At 42.6% G+C, this 21,336-nt stretch overlaps 1 protein-coding gene across 1 annotated transcript; it reads right to left on the bottom strand.

Annotated features, from left to right (window-relative positions):
* Window positions 1–1,672: 1,672 nt before the first annotated feature.
* On the bottom strand, window positions 1,673–16,278 carry BHLHA15 (basic helix-loop-helix family member a15). The gene is made up of 2 exons (XM_075565461.1): window positions 16,135–16,278; window positions 1,673–6,089 (listed from the first exon to the last, which is right to left on the bottom strand). The coding sequence occupies exon 2, from the start codon at window positions 6,012–6,014 to the stop codon at window positions 5,481–5,483; it is 534 nt and encodes a 177-aa protein (XP_075421576.1). The 5' UTR covers window positions 6,015–6,089; window positions 16,135–16,278; the 3' UTR covers window positions 1,673–5,480.
* Between the last annotated feature and the right edge of the window lie 5,058 nt (window positions 16,279–21,336).

Below are 21,336 nucleotides of genomic sequence, written 5' to 3'. Positions count from 1 at the left end.
GCCGGTTTTTTCTTCCTCCCTTTATTATGTGCATCAATACAATCCACACAATGATAAGTAATTGGCTAAATTGCTGATCGATCGACGAAGATTCGGCTCGGGGGTTCACGAAATGGTGCAGCAGAAGAGGACCAAAGATGCAATGTTCTGTGGAGAAGATCATGTGACCAGGCAGTCACTAGATACAATTGGGGCACTGCTAGAGAGAGGGCAGGGCTCAAAAAGGGGGTTCGGAAGAGGAAGGGGATGTGACTTTGTAAATGGTTGCTATAGAAACAAAAAAATGCTTGTTACATTATAATACATAACAAATGTCATTCAGAGTTGTTTTTAAAAAAAATGCTACAAGTATTTTCTCATAGTACTGAACTGATATTTAAAAAAACACGTAGTAGTCTGCAGCTTTAATAACTATCTGCTAGTGTTTATGAAACCTTTTTGCTATATGTACTATTCCTTTATAAGAGAAACTCGCAATACTGTGCATCAAAAACAATATCTGGACTAGGATCTGATCAGCTGATATTTCAGAGGGGATTTATAATGTACAGTAATGTACTAACTAAGTAACTCCCAGTCCATTGACTTTGCTCTACACATTCCATATTTGTTATTGGTCCTATGAACTATAGGTTGGGGTTTATCCTGCTTGATCCAAGGGACATACTAGAGTAGGTCCAAATAGCTTTTAGGTGGAAGAAACAATTGGGGGGGGGGGCGGAGGGCGGGGTGCTGTAGTGATACTGACTCGTATGTTTCAGTTGCTGTTTTGCTTTCTGTACTCAAATAACATCTCTATGGAGAAATCCAGGCTCTTTCTTTGAAATATTTTTTTCTTTTCCCCCCAGGATTTAAGCAGGGGGTCTCCAGATGCGAACCCCATTAATTTCAGCTCCGGGGACCCCTTGCACCTGGAAATACCTCCTAAGTAAGTGCCGCTAGCTGCTCTGCTTGGCTAGCTGAGCTTCCCACTTTAAAGCTCCCGCCTCACATGGGCCAATAGGAAGTGGAACCTGATAACGTCGCGGCTTCCTGTCGGCCGGCAGGGCGCGGCAGCTTTGAAAAGCCGCCACAACATGAACCATGAAAGGTGAGCAGAGCAGCTAGTGGCACCTACTGTGCAGGTAAGTATCTCCGGAAGCAGGGGGTCCCTGGAGCTGGAATGAATGGGGGTGCAGCTCTGGTGACCCCCTGCTTCAATCCTGGGTAAAAAAAAACAAAACAAAAGAAACACGCTTGAATTGCCACTTTAAAACTTTCCCCCAAAAATTGGACATCTAGCTGTGTCAGTCTCCTTAGAATTGTGCAACATGAATGAGAACTTGGGTAGAGGTAGGTGATTACCTTTTTTTGGGATGTCTTATGTCACAGTTTGGATAGGAGTCACGCCAGGTTTAGCATTGAGTATAATGTTACGTCCCTGCTTTCACCTTAACAGACGTTAGTGACTAGTGCATCTCCATCTTGCTACCGGCCGCTAATATTAACGCTTTTCCTGTAACGTAACATTAAACCTAAGTAAACGTTACAGACCTTAGTGATACCCAATAAACACTGCGCTTTATATCACATTTAGTGCCCTAAGAAAAGCATTGCATCTGAACGCTTGGCATCACCTACTATTAAAGAACTCATTCCTTTTCCCAAAATTGTTAAATAAAGACAGGACACATTAAAAGCATCAGATTATTTATTGTAAAAATGTATAGGGATAGAAACAGTGGGAGGAAAAGGATACAGAAGCATACGTACACCTGCAAAACAACCGACGTGCTTCTCACTGCAGATAAACTTATGGGTACAAAACCTCAGATGAATGTGGTTTGATTCCTTAAACCGCTTACACATCTGCTATACTGTATCTAAAGGGATGTGCAACCCACTACAAAGAAAGATTTGTTACTAAAGAGCCCGGCAATGCTTTACAGAGAAAAGCCTAGGGAACACCCATCAATTTGTTCTATTGCAAAGGTAAGGTTACACAAGCATTAAGTGGCCATATGCCCGGAGGAAATGTAACTTGGCTGCACACACTGTCCAAATGCAGAAAAGTGATATCAGAAATGTGCAAATAAAAATGTGGACAATATTCAGAACTCCGATCATTCTACAGAACAGACGACATGACAAAGTGCGGCCGGACTATGCAGAGGTGTCAACATCCAGGAATATCAATCAGTGACGTCGGGGTTCTGGTTTACAAAAAAAATGGGATTTTTTATGTGAAACTGCTAATTGTTATCACTGAAACTAACACTACTGATTCTAAAACTCATTGAAACTCAGGAAATTATTTGTGGGGAGCCTTGTTATCTGCCACTGTTGTTGTACAACCATGTTTAGCACTATTTTGATTTGGTGCTCGTCCTCTGTGCAAAAACGAAGAATGTCAATTTATATTTGTTTGTATTTGCCTCTCAGTGGATCAGCAAGGAATATATTCAGGAGTAATGAGTATCATATATTTTGATAAGTCCCTTCCTATACATTTTAGATCTGACATATTGCTCTTGTTGCCCTATGTTTGGAAATGTCCCGATTTTTAGTACCTCTTGTATGTTACATTTGTTTTGGATACTGAACTTGTGGCCGTTGCAGAGCAAATCATTGCACTGGCACTAAAGGTGTTACATGTGCCACAACCTCATATAAAATCTATGGGCCAGATCCGTAAAACATAAATCATTATTTTCTAATTATGCATAACCAGTGGGTGGTTTATTCATTCGCGTAGGCTTTACGTCACGTTATTGTAGCGCAATGTTGCGTTCCATTCCAATAATGTGACACTGGAACTCTCTCTCGCCCTCCTCCTGTTCCAGCGCCCTATTTCAGCAGCTGGGTGGGAGTACCGCCACCTATAGCTATGACTTAACTAACGTAACATTACGTCTTTGCGTTACCCTTAACTGACCTTTGTCAATGCGCTGTTAAGGGGTTAAAGGTAACGCAATGCTATTTCCGGGGTGAAAACAGGACTTAACATTACGTATTAGGCCTTTGAAGATGCACGTTAATGTCACGTTATTTAACTTAAAGCTCTGGATCTGGCGCTCAGACTTCATTTGACCGTGGGATATGGATCCAGTTGGTAACAGTACACATAAAATGTATTAGGATTATAATTTTGCATGTATAATTGTGTTTATATAGTGGCAACAGTGTACGCAGCGCTTTACAGAATTACAATAGAGGGGAAATAAAGTACAAACAATGGGTGTAAGAGCAGTAAGCAACATAAGGCAAAGGGAGATCCTGCCCTGAAGAGCTTACACTCTGAGTGCACTTTTGTAGAGACTTTTGGGGTCACAAAGGCTTACACACACACACACACACACACACACACACACACACACACACACACACACACACACACACACACACACACACACACACACACACACACACACCTTTTTCTGAAGTATATAAAATATATAAAAGTCAATATATTTAAAACTTTGGCTACTGTTTGTCTTCTCCTGTGATGCCATCACATGCATTTACATGCCAATTATCTAATGCTATGAGAAGGAAATGTAGATTGATCAAACAATTTTTTTTTCCTGAGCAGTAAGCCAGAGAACAAACAGTGATTTTGTTCAACTGAACACGCAAGCAGCAAACTAACTGAATATAACTGAATATATATCCCCTTTATAGAATGTCACTTGGCAGGAAACTCGATCCGTTGTGGGTCCCTGTGGCAATGAAAAGTTCATCTTCAGATGTTCATCTTGGTGACATTTCTTTGAACATTAGTTTTATTAACTAGTCGGTTAATTTAAGTATTATGCTATACAGGTAGTCACACTATCCTACGTTTCACTTTACAACGAATGACATATCCAACGCTTTACAATGCCACCTTATGGGCCGTTTTTTGACGCCGGAATGTGTTATCCAGCGCTCACCGCCACTGATTAACATGGGACTCACTTTACAGCAGTTTCACTATCCAACGCTACTTCCAGAACGGGTTCCATTGGATAACCGAGGACTGCCTGTATAGGAATTTAACGCATCCTCAAAGAGCCTTAGTGGCCAAGAAGTAATGTTGATCCCCAAAAGTTGTATCGGCAATCATTAAACCATTTATGTCCATTGTGGCATCAACATTTTATATAGATTACATTTGCACACTTCATTTTATTCTAGTGTTCAGAAGCGTCTACCATTAGAGATCTTAGTGTGCGCTAAGGCTAAATTCCAAGTGCTAAAACTCTAACCGTGACTATTAGCCCAAAAATACATCCCAACACCCAAGAACATTGTACAACGGGAGAAACATGAGCAAACTCAAATTAAACAGTCATTATCTGGAATAATCTAGATTAGAAAGAAAAGGAAAAGTAGACTTAATTTTGAGTGGGGAAAAAATGCCTGCTCTACGCTCTTCGCTGTAAGGGTACATTATTAACTACAGTACATAGTAAGATTTCTTGGCAGTGCAAAGTTGAACACCTGTTCCTCAACATGGCAACTTCTATGGCACTTTTTCTTCTTTCCTACGGCTTGCAGATGACAAGTTTGAAGTGGGTCTGTAACCCTGAAAAGATTAAAATAGCCGCCTTCTGTTTGCATGAGTCCCACACGGCCAGCAGCTATCATTGTCCCTGCCCTCTGCAAAATACCCACGTATAATGACACCTGGATTCCAGATGTTAATCATCACAATGGTGTTTGGTGGGAATGGTGTTTTAGTTTTGTTGGTGTAATACTAGTGCCCTATTCCTCTTATAGGAAAACCGTTTTTGCTCGTTAGTTGCATAATTAACAGCTGAATATTTCAAAATGTTACATAGCAGATGAGGTTGAAAAAAGACGTGCGTCCATCAAGTTCAATCTATGCTAAATTTAGACAACAGATACTTTATCCTATGTCTATACATACTTATTGATCCAGAGGAAGGCAAACCCCCAGTGTCATATCATCCAATGATATCTCATAAGGGGAAAATAAATTCCTTCCTGAGTCCAAGAATTGACAATCGTATTAATCCCCGGATCAACATTCTTCCCATGTATACTTATTTGGTATATCCCTGTGATTATTTTTTAAGTATAAATGCATATACTACGGGTCTACGTCTTGGGGTGAATCATTGTTTAATTTTTAAAAAAAAACTAAAAAACCCAGGCTGTTTCCCTACAATTTGTCAAAATAAACTTTTTTTTTAATTTTTTTAAACGGTTTAGAGACAATGTGTGTTTCACTAAATCAGCTCTTCCAGGATTTCACCCCAGTTTGTATTGCCATACAGTCCCACTCATATCTCCATTCTTTCACTAGTTCAAACAATGTTCATTGAATTACCCACATTCTGTCTGATTTAAGTGCCAGAAGTGGTCCAAACAGCAAAAAAAAATGTATATATATATTATACAGTATTACAACTAAATTAGCAAAATACAAATTTGTTTTGTTTTTTTCTGATGTTTGCACAAGTGCAAAAGTTAGACAAATAAAACCTTTATTTATATCAGCTACCTTGTCTGAAGCTGTGGATTTGTGTAGAGTATTTTTTTAAATGTTCATCATTATCTTCGTCTCCATGTTGCCGCTGATAATGCTTATAAAACTTGCCCCGAATGCCGGTGCTGGCTTCTTGCCCCGCCGCAGGCAAGCACCCGCTGGACATGTTTAGTATAGTGGCAGTTAGAGTGTTTATATAATTTTTTGCTAAAGTGAGTGTCTCAATTTTGGACAATTTTTTCTCTGCTCTAACATGCGGGATGACCTCTCTCAAGGCTTGGAAAGCATTATTCAGCTTGTGCATCCTTTGCCTCTCCCGTTCGTTGCTCTCCAGTCTTCGGACGCTGTGCTCCTTCCCACTAGACGACTGCTTTTTCTTTCTGATTGTGTTTTTAATAATGTCTTGGCTTTTACCTTTGCTACTTTCCTTGTAACCTAAACACTTGACCTGCTCCTGATCACTTGATGTTGCCTCCTGCTGACACTCCTCTCGGGAGTCAGCTGACAGCCTTCGTCTTGCTGCTCTTGTCTTTGTCTTCATAGCTCAACAGAAGAGGGGAAAATCCAACCCAGTGTATTTCCCAGAAGGTATCTTCTGGTTCTAATCATGAAAAGGCTGTGAAAACATAACCCTGTATTAGAAACTGGTTAAAACAGCACATGAAACTGCAGTGGATGCTAGAAACTGTACTGCACCTGTTTGTTATAATACTGTCAGTTTCAAAACCAACCACAACAGAAGATAATGCAGAACTTAGTATTTATTTTCATTTTATTTATGGTAGTCCCAAGTAGGGTTTGGGCAATATCAAAATGTTCACCATGATAACGATATTAAGACATTTCTTGCGATAACTAAGTATATTGCGATACATTTGTTCAAATAATGTGGAAAATAGCTGAAGCGCTCAATGCAGGTATAACCTCAAAAATATTAGCCAAACCACTAAACCAGGGTACTAACAATTGATATAGTACCTATTGTGTGATATTATGGGTACTATCCTCCTGAAGACAGGTGGTGTGTGGTGCAACCCACTCACCATCAGTCTCATTGGCAGGTTCCCCTGAACAATATACAAATACTCACATCCAGGTAGGGTAGGTAGGAAAAAGAACGCTGTGACGTTCGAAACGCGTTGGATGGGTCTTTTGTCACATTAAAGTGCCCTTTTAATCATTTTTTGTTTTGGGTCCTTCCTGCTCCGTTTGTGCTGGTGCGCTTTTTGGTCTCCTTTTTCCCTGTATTTGTTCAAATAAGTCTAAAAAAATGTTCTAGTAAATCTAAATAAAATATTTTCTCAAAATACATACATTTTCTTTAGATTCACTAGAACGAAGGGCCCTTCATTCCCAAAGCCTTTCCGTGTCTGCGCGTCACCATGTCCCACCTACACTTCTCCCATCACCCTAAAATTCCCCTTGTCCAATCACTCTCACCCGAAGTACTCCCTCCATTTAAAAACACATTTATTTGATAAAATGTTAAAAATATATTCAACAGATTTTTCGACAATTAAGCATTGTCAAAAAATCTGTATTAATAAATGTTTAATATTATCATAAAGGGTGAAAGTGATGGGCTGAGGGGGATGTTAGGGTGATTGAAGCAGTGTAGATGAGAAATGGTGGAGTGCAGCCATGGCAGGGGTGGTTAAGTGTCCCAGGGGGGAGATATTAAGAAGTTAAGTGCCCCAGGGGGAGAGAGGACGGGGTTTAGGTACCCATGGGTGAGAGAGGAAGGGGTTAAGTGCCACAGGGGGGAATGGGGAAGGGGTTAAGGGTCCCAGGGGGAGAATGGGGAAGGGGGGGTTAAGTCGGATGGAATGCTTAACAAAAGGAAAGTAAAGAGAGAAGTTCCTACCTTTCCCTGCTGCAGCCCACTGCTCTCACTCCCCATGCTGCCCGAAGCTCCTCCCCCTCCCTCTGAGTCTCTATGACCCCACGGCGTCATTTGATGCTGCGTTGCCACAGCGACACGTCACCGAAGACACAGTAAGGGACGTTGCAAAGGCCTCACGCGATCCCCCGGCATTTCATTTAAATGCCTTGGGGAAGAGCGCGGGGCCTCTGCAACGGCTGTGCCCCCCCTGAAAAATCTTGTGCCCCCTGTTTGCGCACCCCTGGATTAAGTTATAGTGGACAGACTCGGTGCCTTACAGATCTGTTTGCACACAAGTATTTATTACTACCCTTTGGAAGGGCAATTATTTAGTATTTTAGGTACTCGTGTAGGCAACAAAGCATGGGGGATGTATCAAGGCAATTTTGTAGCAAAAACTGAGCAAAGAATTGCATTTTTGGGATGTGCCATTAAAATTTGTATGTGCCATTAAAATGAAAAGGACTGGAAACACTGGCACATACAAAATAATAATATCTTGGAAACATGGGTGTTTCCAGAAATATACAAATTAAATTCTGCTTCAGGACACTCTCCAATACCAATTCTGTCATTAAAAAAAAAAAGGTACAGTAGCAAGATTTGAGGATGGGGGATTGCTACTTTAAATATATCAGGAGTTACGAAGTAGTAATACAAAGAGTTAAGAACTTCCAGACTAAGAACTTCCTATAGACATAAAATAACAACACTGTGTTATAAATCACTTGTCACAGGCTTTATTTGCTTAAAGGAGGAAGTTCTAGAAAAGAGTTTAAGCTCTGCAGTTGTGCCAAGTGATCCCGTGAATATTAAAGCAGCCGTTCAAGCAATATCCTACATGTTTTTTTTTTTTTTAATAAATCAGTTCTGTACTATGAGGAAATACTTGTAGCATTAAAAAAAAAAAAATGTTTTAAAGACGTTTTTAATGTTTCTAATGTAGGAAGAATTTCCTAAGTGACAGCCCCTTCCCCTTCTGATAGGCTCTGGCTCTTGAGCCCCGCCCTCTCTCTAGCAGCGCACCAATTGTATCTAGTAACTGCCCAGTCAAGCATATTCCAGGACTAAATGCTGTGCAAGAACTGAATTAAATAACCCAGAGCAAACGATCGATTACAGGAGAACGGATCGATCTGCAGCTTAGCCAATCACTGGTCAGTGTGCAGATGGTATTGATGCACATATTGAATGGGAAAAACATATTTTTATTTTTTTAAACGGCAGCTTTATAAAATTGGTGTCATGTTGCTGAGATAGCTGTATAAAATACCCAGTGTCACTTTTTACATCCCACCACCACAAGCTACATTTCTTTCTATCCCAATATTTTATAATGAAGCAAACAGGTACACGCATGGTATGATAGTCACAGACCTTTGTATACACGAGTATTGTTTACTACCCTTTGGAAAGGCGGTAATTTAGCCGGTACTCATGTGTAAGCAACAAAGCATTGAGGGTGTACTGTATCAAGGCAAATTTTAAACAAAGGTGAAGCAAAGAATACAATTTCCGTGTTGTGCCTCTACAGCAAAACATTGCAGAGTCTTCGGCATCATGAACCTCTGGTTAACAAGAAGTATAAACTAATTGTGTACATGAAGCAATGGAAAGCTCAAAATGTTGCATTGTGCCCCAAAACATGACTTCCTCTTACATTCCCTGATAGGATTTGAATTAATCTGTGTTTGTCCCATCCTGACGAGGGCTAGGTTGCCCTCAATTTCTCATAATCTGAGTTTGTGGAACAAAAATGAAAAGATTTCGAAGCTCAGTTTTGAAAGATCGGGGATAACACCACTATTTTTTAACCCAGAGTTTTCCCCCGGGCATGACGAGGTCAGTTTTTGAAGTATGGCGATCAAGGGGGATCCACAGGATAGTGGATGTTATAGACACGGACAAGTCCAGTGTCCTTCCCTTCGCCACCCTCAGGGATCAATACAATCTTCCAGGTAGTGAAATCTTCAGGTACCTACAGATCCAGGGGTTTGTTCAGGGAGGAGGCCTCCACTCCTGACAGTTTTCGAGACATTGTTCCCGCAAAGCTCCAACCCAAAGAGGGTCGATATCGACTATTTATTCCTCAATCTTTCTCCCTTCCCAGGAAAAATAATTCTCTTTTATAGCACACTGGTTGAGAGATTTAGGTCAAACTCTAGAAACATGGGGGGAAATATTTGAAGCAGCTCTATTTGTACACAGATTAAAGAGAATGCTCAGAAAGTTTTATATAGGTGGTATAGGTGCGTCTGGCTAAGATGTATCCGGGCACGTGTCCTGTGTGTCCTAAGGGTTGCGGCCAACGCGCCCCGTTCATTAATATGTGGTGGCTGTGCCCCAGGGTGGCGGAGCTATGGGAAAGAGCTCACAGACAGACGGAGAGAGTACTGAGCTTTGATTTCCCTCTCGACCCATGGGTATGTCTCCTAAACAAACCTCAGGAGAACTTGGATAGATACCAAAATAAACTTATTAGCCATATAATGACAGCAAAGCGCTGTGCCATAGCAAAACCAGATAAGAACAAGAATTTGGTACCCTCTCAAAATGGAGAGACTTACTGGGATTTTGAGAGACTCCTGCTCAAATTTTCAAAGGGAATGGCAGCCGTGGCTGATTTATGAAACTCTCAACACACAGGGCCATCCCCCCATGGATCAGTCCAATATCCTCCAATGAGACTCTCTGTGTTCTCCAGGTTACCCGGAGGGACAGCCAACCCCAAAAAATTAAGACAAAGTGGGGATGAAACAGAATTGATCTAATGCAGGGGTGGGGAACCTTTTTTCTGCCAAGGGCCATTTGGATATTTATAACATCGTTCGCGGGCCATACAGACACAGATAGGCAGGCACACGGCAGGCACACAGAACCCCGCCCCCCCTACCTCTGGTAGTTGCTGCTGCTGCTGGGGGGATCGTGTAGGGCGGATGCTGGGGTAAGTGCAGGGGGAACTGCTGGAGAAGCATGGGGGAAGTGCGGGGAATGCTGCGGGGGGAGTGCTGGGGAAGTACGGTGGCTGCTGGGGATCGTGTAGGGCTGCCGGCGCCTCACACCACCTCCTCCCTCCTCCCGATCGGGCGCGCGGCGGCCATTTTTTTTTAAATTAGCGCGACCCCGGTTATAGCAGTTGCCTTAGCAGGGCCAGACCAAATGATTTCGAGGGCCTTATACGGCCTTCGGGCCTGACGTTCCCCCCCCTGATCTAAAGTGTTGTTGTTGGTAAATCTACTTACTTTTGCCAGTGGTCATGTACAATGTATTTTTTCTATGCGAAGTGTGCTAGTCAGGAATGTTGCACCATTCCTCCACCCCCCCCCCCCCATATTCCCGCCCTTTTTTTATTTCTATAACCCCCGCCCCCCCCCCTCCCCATAACTGTTGGACAAACCTAATAAAAACTTAAGTGAAAAAAAATATATATAAATATTTATATTTAGAGCTAAATGTATGCAGTATTGTTCCCCAAGCACAATCATTTTCTTCTTTATCAAAAATATTTATTTTTGTTTGGCTTCGATGGGCAGTCGTGGGCACCCATTTGAAACAATCCCTTGGACAAGGTTCTGTATACAGGAGATGAAAATTAGCACCAAATTACCAAAACAAGAGAAAAGAGTCTGAAAGTTCACAGAGTACCCCAAAATCACAGAGTACCCCAAAATCAGAGTACCCCAAATCACAGTCCCCAAAATCACAGAGCACCCCAAATCACAGTCCCCAAAATCACAGAGTACCCCAAATCACTGTCCCCAAAATCACAGAGTACCCCAAATCACAGTCCCCAAAATCACAGAGCACCTCAAATCACAGTCCCCAAAATCACAGAGTACCCCAAAATCACAGAGTACCCCAAATCACAGATTACCCAAAATGAAGTGTATTCTTGAGCTGAGCTGCGTGATTCTTTGAACTACAAAAAATACTATAAAAATTCATATTATTCTAATGGTTTAACGGATGCACGGCATTTGCACAGTGACGTTGGGTGAACCCTTCCCCAGAGGTGATTTATTTCAGGTTCTAATAGTAATTGGTTATACAAATCACCCCAATAATGCATCTTATATTTATAGGCCAAGCTCATACATTAAACTCTGATGCCGATGATAAATGTTGAAAAATTACATTTTTTTTTTAAAGTTACTATTTATAGCAATTACTGTACATGGAAAATTAAAATAGATACTTCCTAGAGTTTTCACACAACAGCAACGAATGCATATCGCAGCTCTGCAGATCAATACACACGTTCACTTTTTTCAATTTGTTTGAGAAATCCTTGTTGGAAACGAATACAAAAAAAAAACTTACTTGGGAAAACACTAAAGGAAATTATACCGTTCATTTAAGAGAAGACATTATATAAGCAATTGGGACAGTGATAGCAACCGCTCTGTTTGTTTGTGGAAAAGTAAAGGCAAATGACAGCACTTAGAAAACAAAGGGAGGGTTAGGGAGTGATCACAGGGCCACACTAATTGAGTAAAGTGAGAAGGTAAATAATAATAATGGTAATTGTAAATGTGGGTGCAAACTGTGAACTAAAAAGTGAATCAGGCAAAAAGAGGGGGAAGGGGAACACAAAATGAATGAGTCCCCTAAAGAATTCACTAACTGCACACCTACATATTATAAAATCTAACTTTTAATAAATTTACTTAAAACATATATTACCAAACGTAATGTACTAAATGTTTTTTAAAAAATGAATTAAATATTCAATAACGTGCAACCATGTCAGATGAATGTATGATTGTACAAACCCAAATGTAATATTCCTGGGTTTGACAGGACAGTGGATGCTGCAAGTCAGGGTGTTAACCCCTCTGGAGTATATATGGAGTATATATTGTGTTTGTATCAGCGTCACTTCTCAAGCATATGCACTTAACACATAGGTGTTCGCTGCTATACAGTATATATCATTGCAGGATTGCTGAGTCTGTGACCAGTTAAAGGCTCACTGAGTAGGATACGGTTACCTACAGTCTGCATATATACTCCAGAGGGGTTAACACCCTGACTTGCAGCATCCACTGTCCTGTCAAACCCAGGAATATTACATTTGGGTTTGTACAATCATACATTCATCTGACATGGTTGCACGTTATTGAATATTTAATTCATTTTTTTAAAAACATTTAGTACATTACGTTTGGTAATATATGTTTTAAGTAAATTTATTAAAAGTTAGATTTTATCATATGTAGGTGTGCAGTTAGTGAATTCTTTAGGGGACTCATTCATTTTGTGTTCCCCTTCCCCCTCTTTTTGCCAAATGACAGCACGACAGAACTGGTGATTTTAAACATGATTTTCTCAAAGTTATATGGTTCAGTTCCCCCTTAGGAGTTGTATTACCTTTAATATAAATTCACAACTTCATCTACAACTCAACACTTGCCTTACCCCGTTGGTACAATCACATATGACACCTGAGAGGTTTGTGCAATGGTTGTGAACAAAGAACATTTGCATGGCAGCAAGGTTCAACAACCTAAATTAGATTTGGGATTTCCAGGCTTAGCAATTAATACAGAGTCTAAATGACTGTGACTTCAGATCTGCTAATCTGAAAGTTTGCACCAAGAAACAGCTGGGTGGTGATAGCATATCCCTTTAAACAAACTCTCCATTGCTTCAACCGCAGTGTAATGAGGCTCATCCAGTACTAAAGGGTTAACTTTAGGCTGCCCACATAACTGTAGGTTGAGCACTTGTTTCTAAAAGCCTTTTTGGAAGCCTAGCCGTGTATTTCTTAATGACGAAAGAAGATTAAAAAACAAAAAAACCTGCTAAACCTGCCCTCCTAATTCAGAGTTAGGAAGCCAAGGAGATCACTTGGAACGAGCAATGGAAACCTGCCCCGAGAAGGAGCAGGCGGCTGGTCACTCCAGGTGGATACAAATGAGACAACACCTGACTGTTAAACACGCTTCACCACTAGGACGAGGTCTTAACAAACCAGGTTTGTAAAATTATAAATAGGGTGACCTTACATACTGGTTTGACATGCATATTACCGGTATTGGAGGCCTTGTCCCTGTGTCCCGAACGGGTGAGTAAAACGTCTCATTTGTACCCATTTTGACATTTCCCCTCCAAACCTCTTGGAAATGCAATTTCAAAACCGGAACATATGAGACGTTTTAGTCCCTAGCTGCGGCCCAGCTTCCACTACCACCTCCTCCGCTGTCAGCGTCGGACGTTGGGCCAACCCTTGGAAGGCAAGCCTAATGTCCATAGCCACCCACGGGAGATATGGCCTTCAAAGTCCCCTCCCCAAAAGGTAAAGTGTGTGTGTAATTTTGTTTCTAGGAGGAAACTGTGTGTATGATTCTTTAGGGGGTGGGAGCTGTGTGTGTGTCTTGGAGGGGGAGCTGTGTGTGTGTCTTGGGGGGGCCTGTGTGTGTGTATGTGTGTGTGTCATGGGGGGTGGGAGCTTTGTGTGTGTCTTGGAGGGGGAGCTTTGTGTGTGTCTTGGGGGGCCTGTGTGTGTGTGTGTGTCATTGGGGTGGGAGCTGTGTGTGTCTTGGGGAGGAGCTGTGTGTGTGTCTTCGGGGGGGAGCTGTGTGTGTGTGTGTGTGTGTGTGTGTGTGTGTGTGTGTGTCATGGGGGTGGGAGCCTTGTGTGTCTTGGGGAGGAGCTGTGTGTGTGTCTTCGGGGGGGAGCTGTATGTGTGTGTCTGGGGAGGTGTGTTAATGTCTTGGGGAGAGGTGGGTGTGTGTCTCTTGGCTCTTGTTGGGAACTGTGTGTGTGATTCATGGGGGGAGATCTGTGTCTTGGGGGCATTGAATGAGCGAAAGAGGGGGTGTAAGAGAGGTGGAGTAGTGAGAGGGGGAGAGTGGGGTAAGGTTTGGGGGTAAGTGATAGAGATGGTGGAGTGAATGAGTGAGTGAGACAGGGGTGTGTGAGTGAGAGAGCGGTACATGAGTGAGAGAGGGGTACATGAGTGAGAGAGGGGTACATGAGTGAGAGATGATTAATAAATAATGTAATGTTTGTCACCTTAAAAATATAGTCACCTTAATTATAAAGGATTATAATAAATTTGATTTCTGGGTTCCAATGGCCACATTGTGACATTTTCAGTATTTTGACTTCAAGAACAGATACTAAAGATACTGAGTGAAACTGAGTTCCAGAGAGTGAGACCGGTTTAGCGTTTTAGATGTTCTACAGTGGGGTACAGTATAAATTGTAGGAGACCACTAAGCCAAGTTAGAGTAGTGTTTGCACTCATGAATACGCAGGCTAATATGTGCATTCAATCATTCATACATACACTTACATGCATGTATTCATAGAGACATGCACACATACATACTCATACAGATATGCACTTACACATAGATACACTTATGCATGCCTATATACATACATACAAAACATATAAGCATACACTGGATGTTGAACAGAAAGCCTCAGATATCTGCACTGATTAACAAAAAGTAAACTGAGAGAATAATTGAAGCAATGACATTGCCAACCCATTGTGGGAGACTTGGCCAGTCTGGTCGGGTCTCAGAACCAGCAGTGGAGATTTCCCTGTATTCCCAGTATGTCAGTCTGGTGATACTCATTCCATGTTAGTGAGGCTGCCTTCAGGTGGCACGTTAGTGAGGCTGCCTTCAGGTGGCACGTTAGTGAGGCTGCCTTCAGGTGGCACGTTAGTGAGGCTGCCTTCAGGTGGCACGTTAGTGAGGCTGCCTTCAGGTGGCACGTTAGTGAGGCTGCCTTCAGGTGGCACGTTAGTGAGGCTGCCTTCAGGTGGCACGTTAGTGAGGCTGCCTTCAGGTGGCACGTTAGTGAGGCTGCCTTCAGGTGCACGTTAGTGAGGCTGCCTTCAGGTGGCACATTAGTGAGGCTGCCTTCAGGTGGCACGTTAGTGAGGCTGTTAGTGAGGCTGCCTTCAGGTGGCACGTTAGTGAGGCTGTTAGTGAGGCTGCCTTCAGGTGCACGTTAGTGAGGCTGCCTTCAGGTGCACGTTAGTGAGGCTGCCTTCAGGTGCACGTTAGTGAGGCTGTTAGTGAGGCTGCCTTCAGGTGGCACGTTAGTGAGGCTGCCTTCAGATGGCACATTAGTGAGGCTGCCTTCAGATGGCACATTAGTGAGGCTGCCTTCAGATGCCTTCAGGTGGCACATTATTGAGGCTGCCTTCAGGTGGCACATTAGTGAGGCTGCCTTCAGGTGGCACATTATTGAGGCTGCCTTCAGGTGGCACATTAGTGAGGCTGCCTTCAGGTGGCACATTAGTGAGGCTGCCTTCAGATGGCACATTAGTGAGGCTGCCTTCAGATGGCACATTAGTGAGGCTGCCTTCAGATGGCACATTAGTGAGGCTGCCTTCAGATGGCACATTAGTGAGGCTGCCTTCAGATGGCACATTAGTGAGGCTGCCTCCAACCAATACAACTGACCTCAAATGACACTTGACAACCCTAAAGTGGACTCAGTGTTAATCCAAGCCTTTAGCCACATGATCAATCCCAGGGTATCTCACTCAACATCTCTCCAGGTCTCAGATATATATCCCATTCAGTCCCTCCACACCTCCACCTGAATGTCATGTTAGCACCAAATGGAAGCACCCATGCTTCCTGGGGTCACCCAGTCACCCCAGGGCCATGAAGTCACTCTAAAGCTTCAACCTAAGGAACTCTACAGTAGGTCAGCAAAGTCAACTCCAGCCCTGTGGTGTGTGCAAGATGAAGCAGCGGGGAAGGGGAGCGGGTGGATGCATCTGGGTGGCACGGCACGCGCACACTACCTGTCGGCACGCGCCCACTGCATGCAGCCAGCTCCTGCGCGGGGCTCGCGGGATGGAACACTCCGGGCTCGCGTTCCACTCGGACAGGTTCAGCGCGCGCCTCCTGCGTCCCGAGCTCTGCTGCTGGGACCTGGCTGCAGGCTGAGCTGCCTGGGAATAGTACACGTCGCTTTAGTGCACGGCCAAAGGACGGGGGGCGGGGCCTGGCAGCATCTCAGCACATGCAAAACCAAACAAGCACCAAAGGGATCCTGTGGCACAGCCAGGCAGCCCTCCCTACTCATTGTGTCAGGGGCAACCCTACCCTGTGCATGATACTAGTATCCCCCCTGTGCATGATACTAGTATCCCCCTGTGCATGATACTAGAACCCCCCGTGTATGATACTAGTATCCCCCTGTGCATGATACTAGAACCTCCCTGTGCATGATACTAGTATCCCCCCTGTGCATGATACTAGTATCCCCCCTGTGTATGATACTAGTATCCCCCCTGTGCATGATACTAGTACCCCCCTGTGCATGATACTAGTATCCCCCCTGTGCATGATACTAGTACCCCCCTGTGTATGATACTAGTATCCCCCCTGTGTATGATACTAGAACCCCCCTGTGCATGATACTAGTATCCCCCCTGTGTATGATACTAGTATCCCCCTGTGCATGATACTAGAACCTCCCTGTGCATGATACTAGTATCCCCCCTGTGCATGATACTAGTATCCCCCCTGTGCATGATACTAGTACCCCCCCCCCCTGTGTATGAGGAAACAATGCCTGGTGCACACCATGTTATATATTGCAGTTTCTAGAAAAGTTCCTTTGTGTCACTGCAAGTTAAAGAACAATTAGGAAATCACTTATTTTACACCCAAATCTCCGTGACAGGAATTTTTACATGTTGCTCAGTTGACCCCAGGATAGGTCACCTTCAGTGCTTTCTGTGAGTCTCACTGATTTGGGGTCAGTTTCACTCATTTTAGCATTAGCTTTCTCAAACTGCCACTGGTAAAGGTCAGAACGTTTCCAGTCCAGTTACTCTTTGGATCCGGAACAAACACATCTCACTTATTTCTGTCCTTGCAAGTTGAAATCTCTGGTAAATGCACCTTTAAAAATAAAAATGTAAAAATTGGGATCCAAAAAGCTTTGCTCCAAATCAAGACTAATTTCCCCTAGAAATGAGCCACCACATTTCCAATGGAACTGACCTGTGCGCCAAAGATTTTAATTTAACTGTATCATGCTCCGTAGATTTAATGGTATCACCCTACTAAATATCAGGGACGTCAGCAGGTGTTACTTGAATCTGAAATGTTGCTACAATGCAATCTAGTTTTACCATTTTTAATTGATTGGATCATCCTCTTCCACACATCAGTAACCCCTGTAAACTTTCACAGAATCAGTATACACTGAGATCAGACCCGTATCTTAAGTAGCCTCACAAATCAATACAGTCCTATGTAAAATCTATGTACTCATATCCCTTTGTACCCGAGCTATACAGAAATACACTTGGCCTTTCATTGCCGTGCCAATTTTTAATGTCTTGTGCAATCCAGTATGATAAAGCCGCACAGTGGGAGAATACGGACTATTATCTATTCGAATTTAAGCGTGAAATTTAATCACACATCTTCTGAAGTGACCTTATACAACACAATACCAAAGTGATAAACTTCTTAAACAAATTATAGTGCCAGAAAAAGGACAGAAAAGGCCATATACAGACACAACGCTCTGCTTACCTGGCATGGTGATATTACCACACGGGAAATAACACCTAGATTGTTTAGACAATTGGCTGACTGTCGCAGTTGGCCATTTTTAATTGTGGAAATCACGTAACAGGAACGCGTCCGAGTTGCTTTGCAAGAATAATCAGCTTGACCCCATCGGTGACAGAGTAGGAAGCGAATCAATGAAAAGCAGGGGTCAAAAAAGGTTCATTATTGGATAACATATTTGCTACTACAATATGTGTTACTCTTACTCCTACTGTATACAGCACTTATTATTATTATCATTGTTTATTTGTAAAGCGCCAACATATGCCACCGCGTGGTACAACAGGGGTACAGAGTGATGTCTATTACATACACAGGTTGACATACCCAATAAGAAAAAGCAAATGCAGACAGATACAAAGAAAGTGACGAGGGTCCTGCTTGTGGGAGTATGCAATCTAGAGGAGCAAGCCTTTTCTCATAAATCAGATCGTCCAACCCCTTTATTCATTTGGCGGCTCTTCTCTGTACTTTTTCCAATTCCATAATGTATTTTTTTTTTGGAGTGGTGTCCAAAACAGTGCTCTACATTCAAGGTGAGCGGCAAAATGATGCTTTCTTCCCCTCCATTCATGCCCCATTTTATGCAAGATTGTGGGGCTAATTCTAGTAGCTCCGAAGTAGTCGTTGCCAAACCGCACGTTCACAAGAAGCGGAATGAAATGTGAGAGAAACCCCTATTCTCTATTGCAAATCACTGCTAAACCGCTTCTATAAAAAGTGACAAAGCGCCTGGTTTAATAGCCAATCCGCTCGGTTTGTACCTGCTTTAGGCTGCGGCCCCGCTGCCTGCGCTGCACGCGCACCTGCGAGGCTGGGGGCGCGTGCAGCCGAATTCCCCGGTCTGCAGAGAGCTGCAGGGGGAAAGACAGTGGGGACAGGGGAGTGACTGGGCGCGGCCGTGACGTCACCCAGCAGGTTTGCCCTCATTGGCTGAACTGCTGGGGGGCGTGGCCCAGCACTCTGTCGCAACTCCTGATCTCAATTTTCTTGAGAGCAGGAGTTTCTGTCGGCGCAGCGGCCCCCCTCGCAGCGGGACCAGCCCCATTGTGGGGCGGCTCTTGTCCCTGCGGTCTGACCTTGTGGTGAATTTGCTGGGACGTCCACTCCTGGGAAGATTGGCAACTGTCTTGAATGTTTTCCACTTTTGAATAATCTTTCTCACTGTAGAATGACAGACTTTAAATTGTTTGGAAATGGCCTTATATCCCTTCCCAGATTGATGGGCAGCAACAATTGCTTCTCTAAGATCATTGCTGATGTCTTTCCTCCTTGGCATTGTGTTAACACACACCTGAATGCTCCAGACCAGCAAACTGCTAAAACTTCGGCTTTTATAGAGGTGGTCACACTTGCTGATGATCAATTTATCAAGGGCATTTGATTAGCAGCACCTGTCTGCTACTTAGTATCTTAATTCCTATGGAAGCAGTAAGGGTATACTTAGTTTTTCACACATAGCTTCTCCATTTTGGCTTTATTTTTTGTTAAATATATCATGACACGGTGTAATATGTCATGTGTCGTTGTTCATCTGAGGTTGTATTTACCTAATTGTAAGATCCGCTAAGGAACAGATGATTGTTATTATGTCCTGATATGTAAAACCATAGAATTCAGAGGATGTACTTTCTTTTTCACACAACTGTACTGTATATATTAATAAGGTAAAATTGACTATTGTTACAGTGCAGCTCAAACTGCTGGGAATATTGGCAACAAATGATCAAAATCAGGAATGTGTTACAAAGATCTTGCACTGCTGGGGAGGTGGGCTGAAACCGGCTTTAAAACTCATTAAAAATGGCAGAGAGTTGAATTAAAAAAACAAACAAAAAAATAGTCACGATTATCTAACACTACAGAACTGAATTGTTAAAAAAAAACAACAAGATTTTTCATTTTGCCGCTCTAAGCAGCCTGCTGCTGAGTACATTTATTCTTTACCTGACACTATACAACTGTTCTGTCAATATCTTATTGTAAGAAGTCATAGCCCAGTACTATTTTCTTTCTTTTATCACTGAAATGTTTATTTTTTTAGGGAAATATGATACAAAAAAGAAAAGGAGAGGAGGAAGGGGGAGAGTGCCCACCAGCCGGTGTACAAGCACCTCTAACATACAGAGACAAATACATTAAACCAACACCGTCCTTTAATCATTACAGCAAATCCCCATTTATCTGGGTCACGCTAATGATCAACCCTCCCAGCCCAGCCCTTTGCTTCAGGTAGTCAGTCACCTGTCGAGCCAGAGGTCCCAGGTTTTATGGAAGTCGACTTCTGATGAAGCTCTTTTACGAGCGAAACGCGTAAAGTCCAAGCAAGTAGGCCATACAAGCTCCCAAAACTGCCCTGCACTGTCGGCACCCGCCGCTCCAAACAACGGGAGGTTCCGTGAGCGGAAGTGACGCGGATTGTTGCCGGAAGTGACGCGACGCGGTCGGAGATTCCAGAGGATCTGTGCCACCTATAATTTTTATGTGCACATGCCACACTAACAGTAAGTGTGATACTATTCATTCTAATACAATACAGTATTGAACATACAAAGTTGCACTGTGTGTACTTTTCTGGTTTGCACTGAGGGTTACCCCGTGGGGTCTTCCTGGGCTGAGATAGCTATTGATATCCACTGCTGTTTAATCACTGGGAAAGTGTGAGTCCCCATTTCTGTTGATACTATGATGTCTCATATTTAAAAATAGATTGCACTATATTATTTTTATTTCTTCCACATATGGTGAAATCTGCGCTCCCCAAACCTGACTTTGGAAATCTACAAAAGGAGATCTGGACCGTCTCAAAAGGTTTGAGCTGCGTTTTCTAATTCCTTATGTTGTTATAACACATTTGCACGGTTAATATAGTAGAAGAGCACAAATCATTGTTTTATTTAATCATTGTTTTATTTAAGCATTTTTAGCTATATAAAATCACTATTCACAATCTATAGAATATTTAGACTTACTCATTTCGGCAATTAACAATCAAATAGAAACCCAAACTCACTTTAAACCAGTACAAGCAAATAATTATCTCCATGCACGCAGTCACCATAACCCATCTTGGGTTAAGAATATACCCAAAGGACAATTTATTAGATTAAAAAGAAATAGTTCATGTGCTGAAACTTTCCAAAATCAAGCTGTAGATTTAAAGAAAAAATTTCTGGAAAGAGAATATCCGTCTAAAGATCTTGACAAAACGATAACTGAAGTGGCAGCAATAGAAAGATCTAGTCTTCTACAATATAAAAAGAAAGATAGAAATAAATCGGCTAATCTTAGTTTTATAACACAATACAATCAGATGGCACCAAATATAAGAAAAATATTTAAAAAATATTGGCCCATTCTTAAAAAAGACAAAGAACTTGCAGGCATTTTGCCAGAACATCCTCAGATTGTAT

The sequence above is a fragment of the Ascaphus truei genome, chromosome 11 (assembly GCF_040206685.1).
Source record: "Ascaphus truei isolate aAscTru1 chromosome 11, aAscTru1.hap1, whole genome shotgun sequence".
In the NCBI taxonomy this organism is placed as follows: domain Eukaryota; kingdom Metazoa; phylum Chordata; class Amphibia; order Anura; family Ascaphidae; genus Ascaphus; species Ascaphus truei.
Note: the sequence above shows the minus strand (reverse complement) of the source record. Positions and strands in the feature narration are given on the sequence as shown.

Coding starts and splice junctions, on each gene's coding strand:
- BHLHA15 (XM_075565461.1), bottom strand. CDS start 6,014: ATGAAGACAAAGACAAGAGCAGCAAGACGAAGGCTGTCAGCTGACTCC.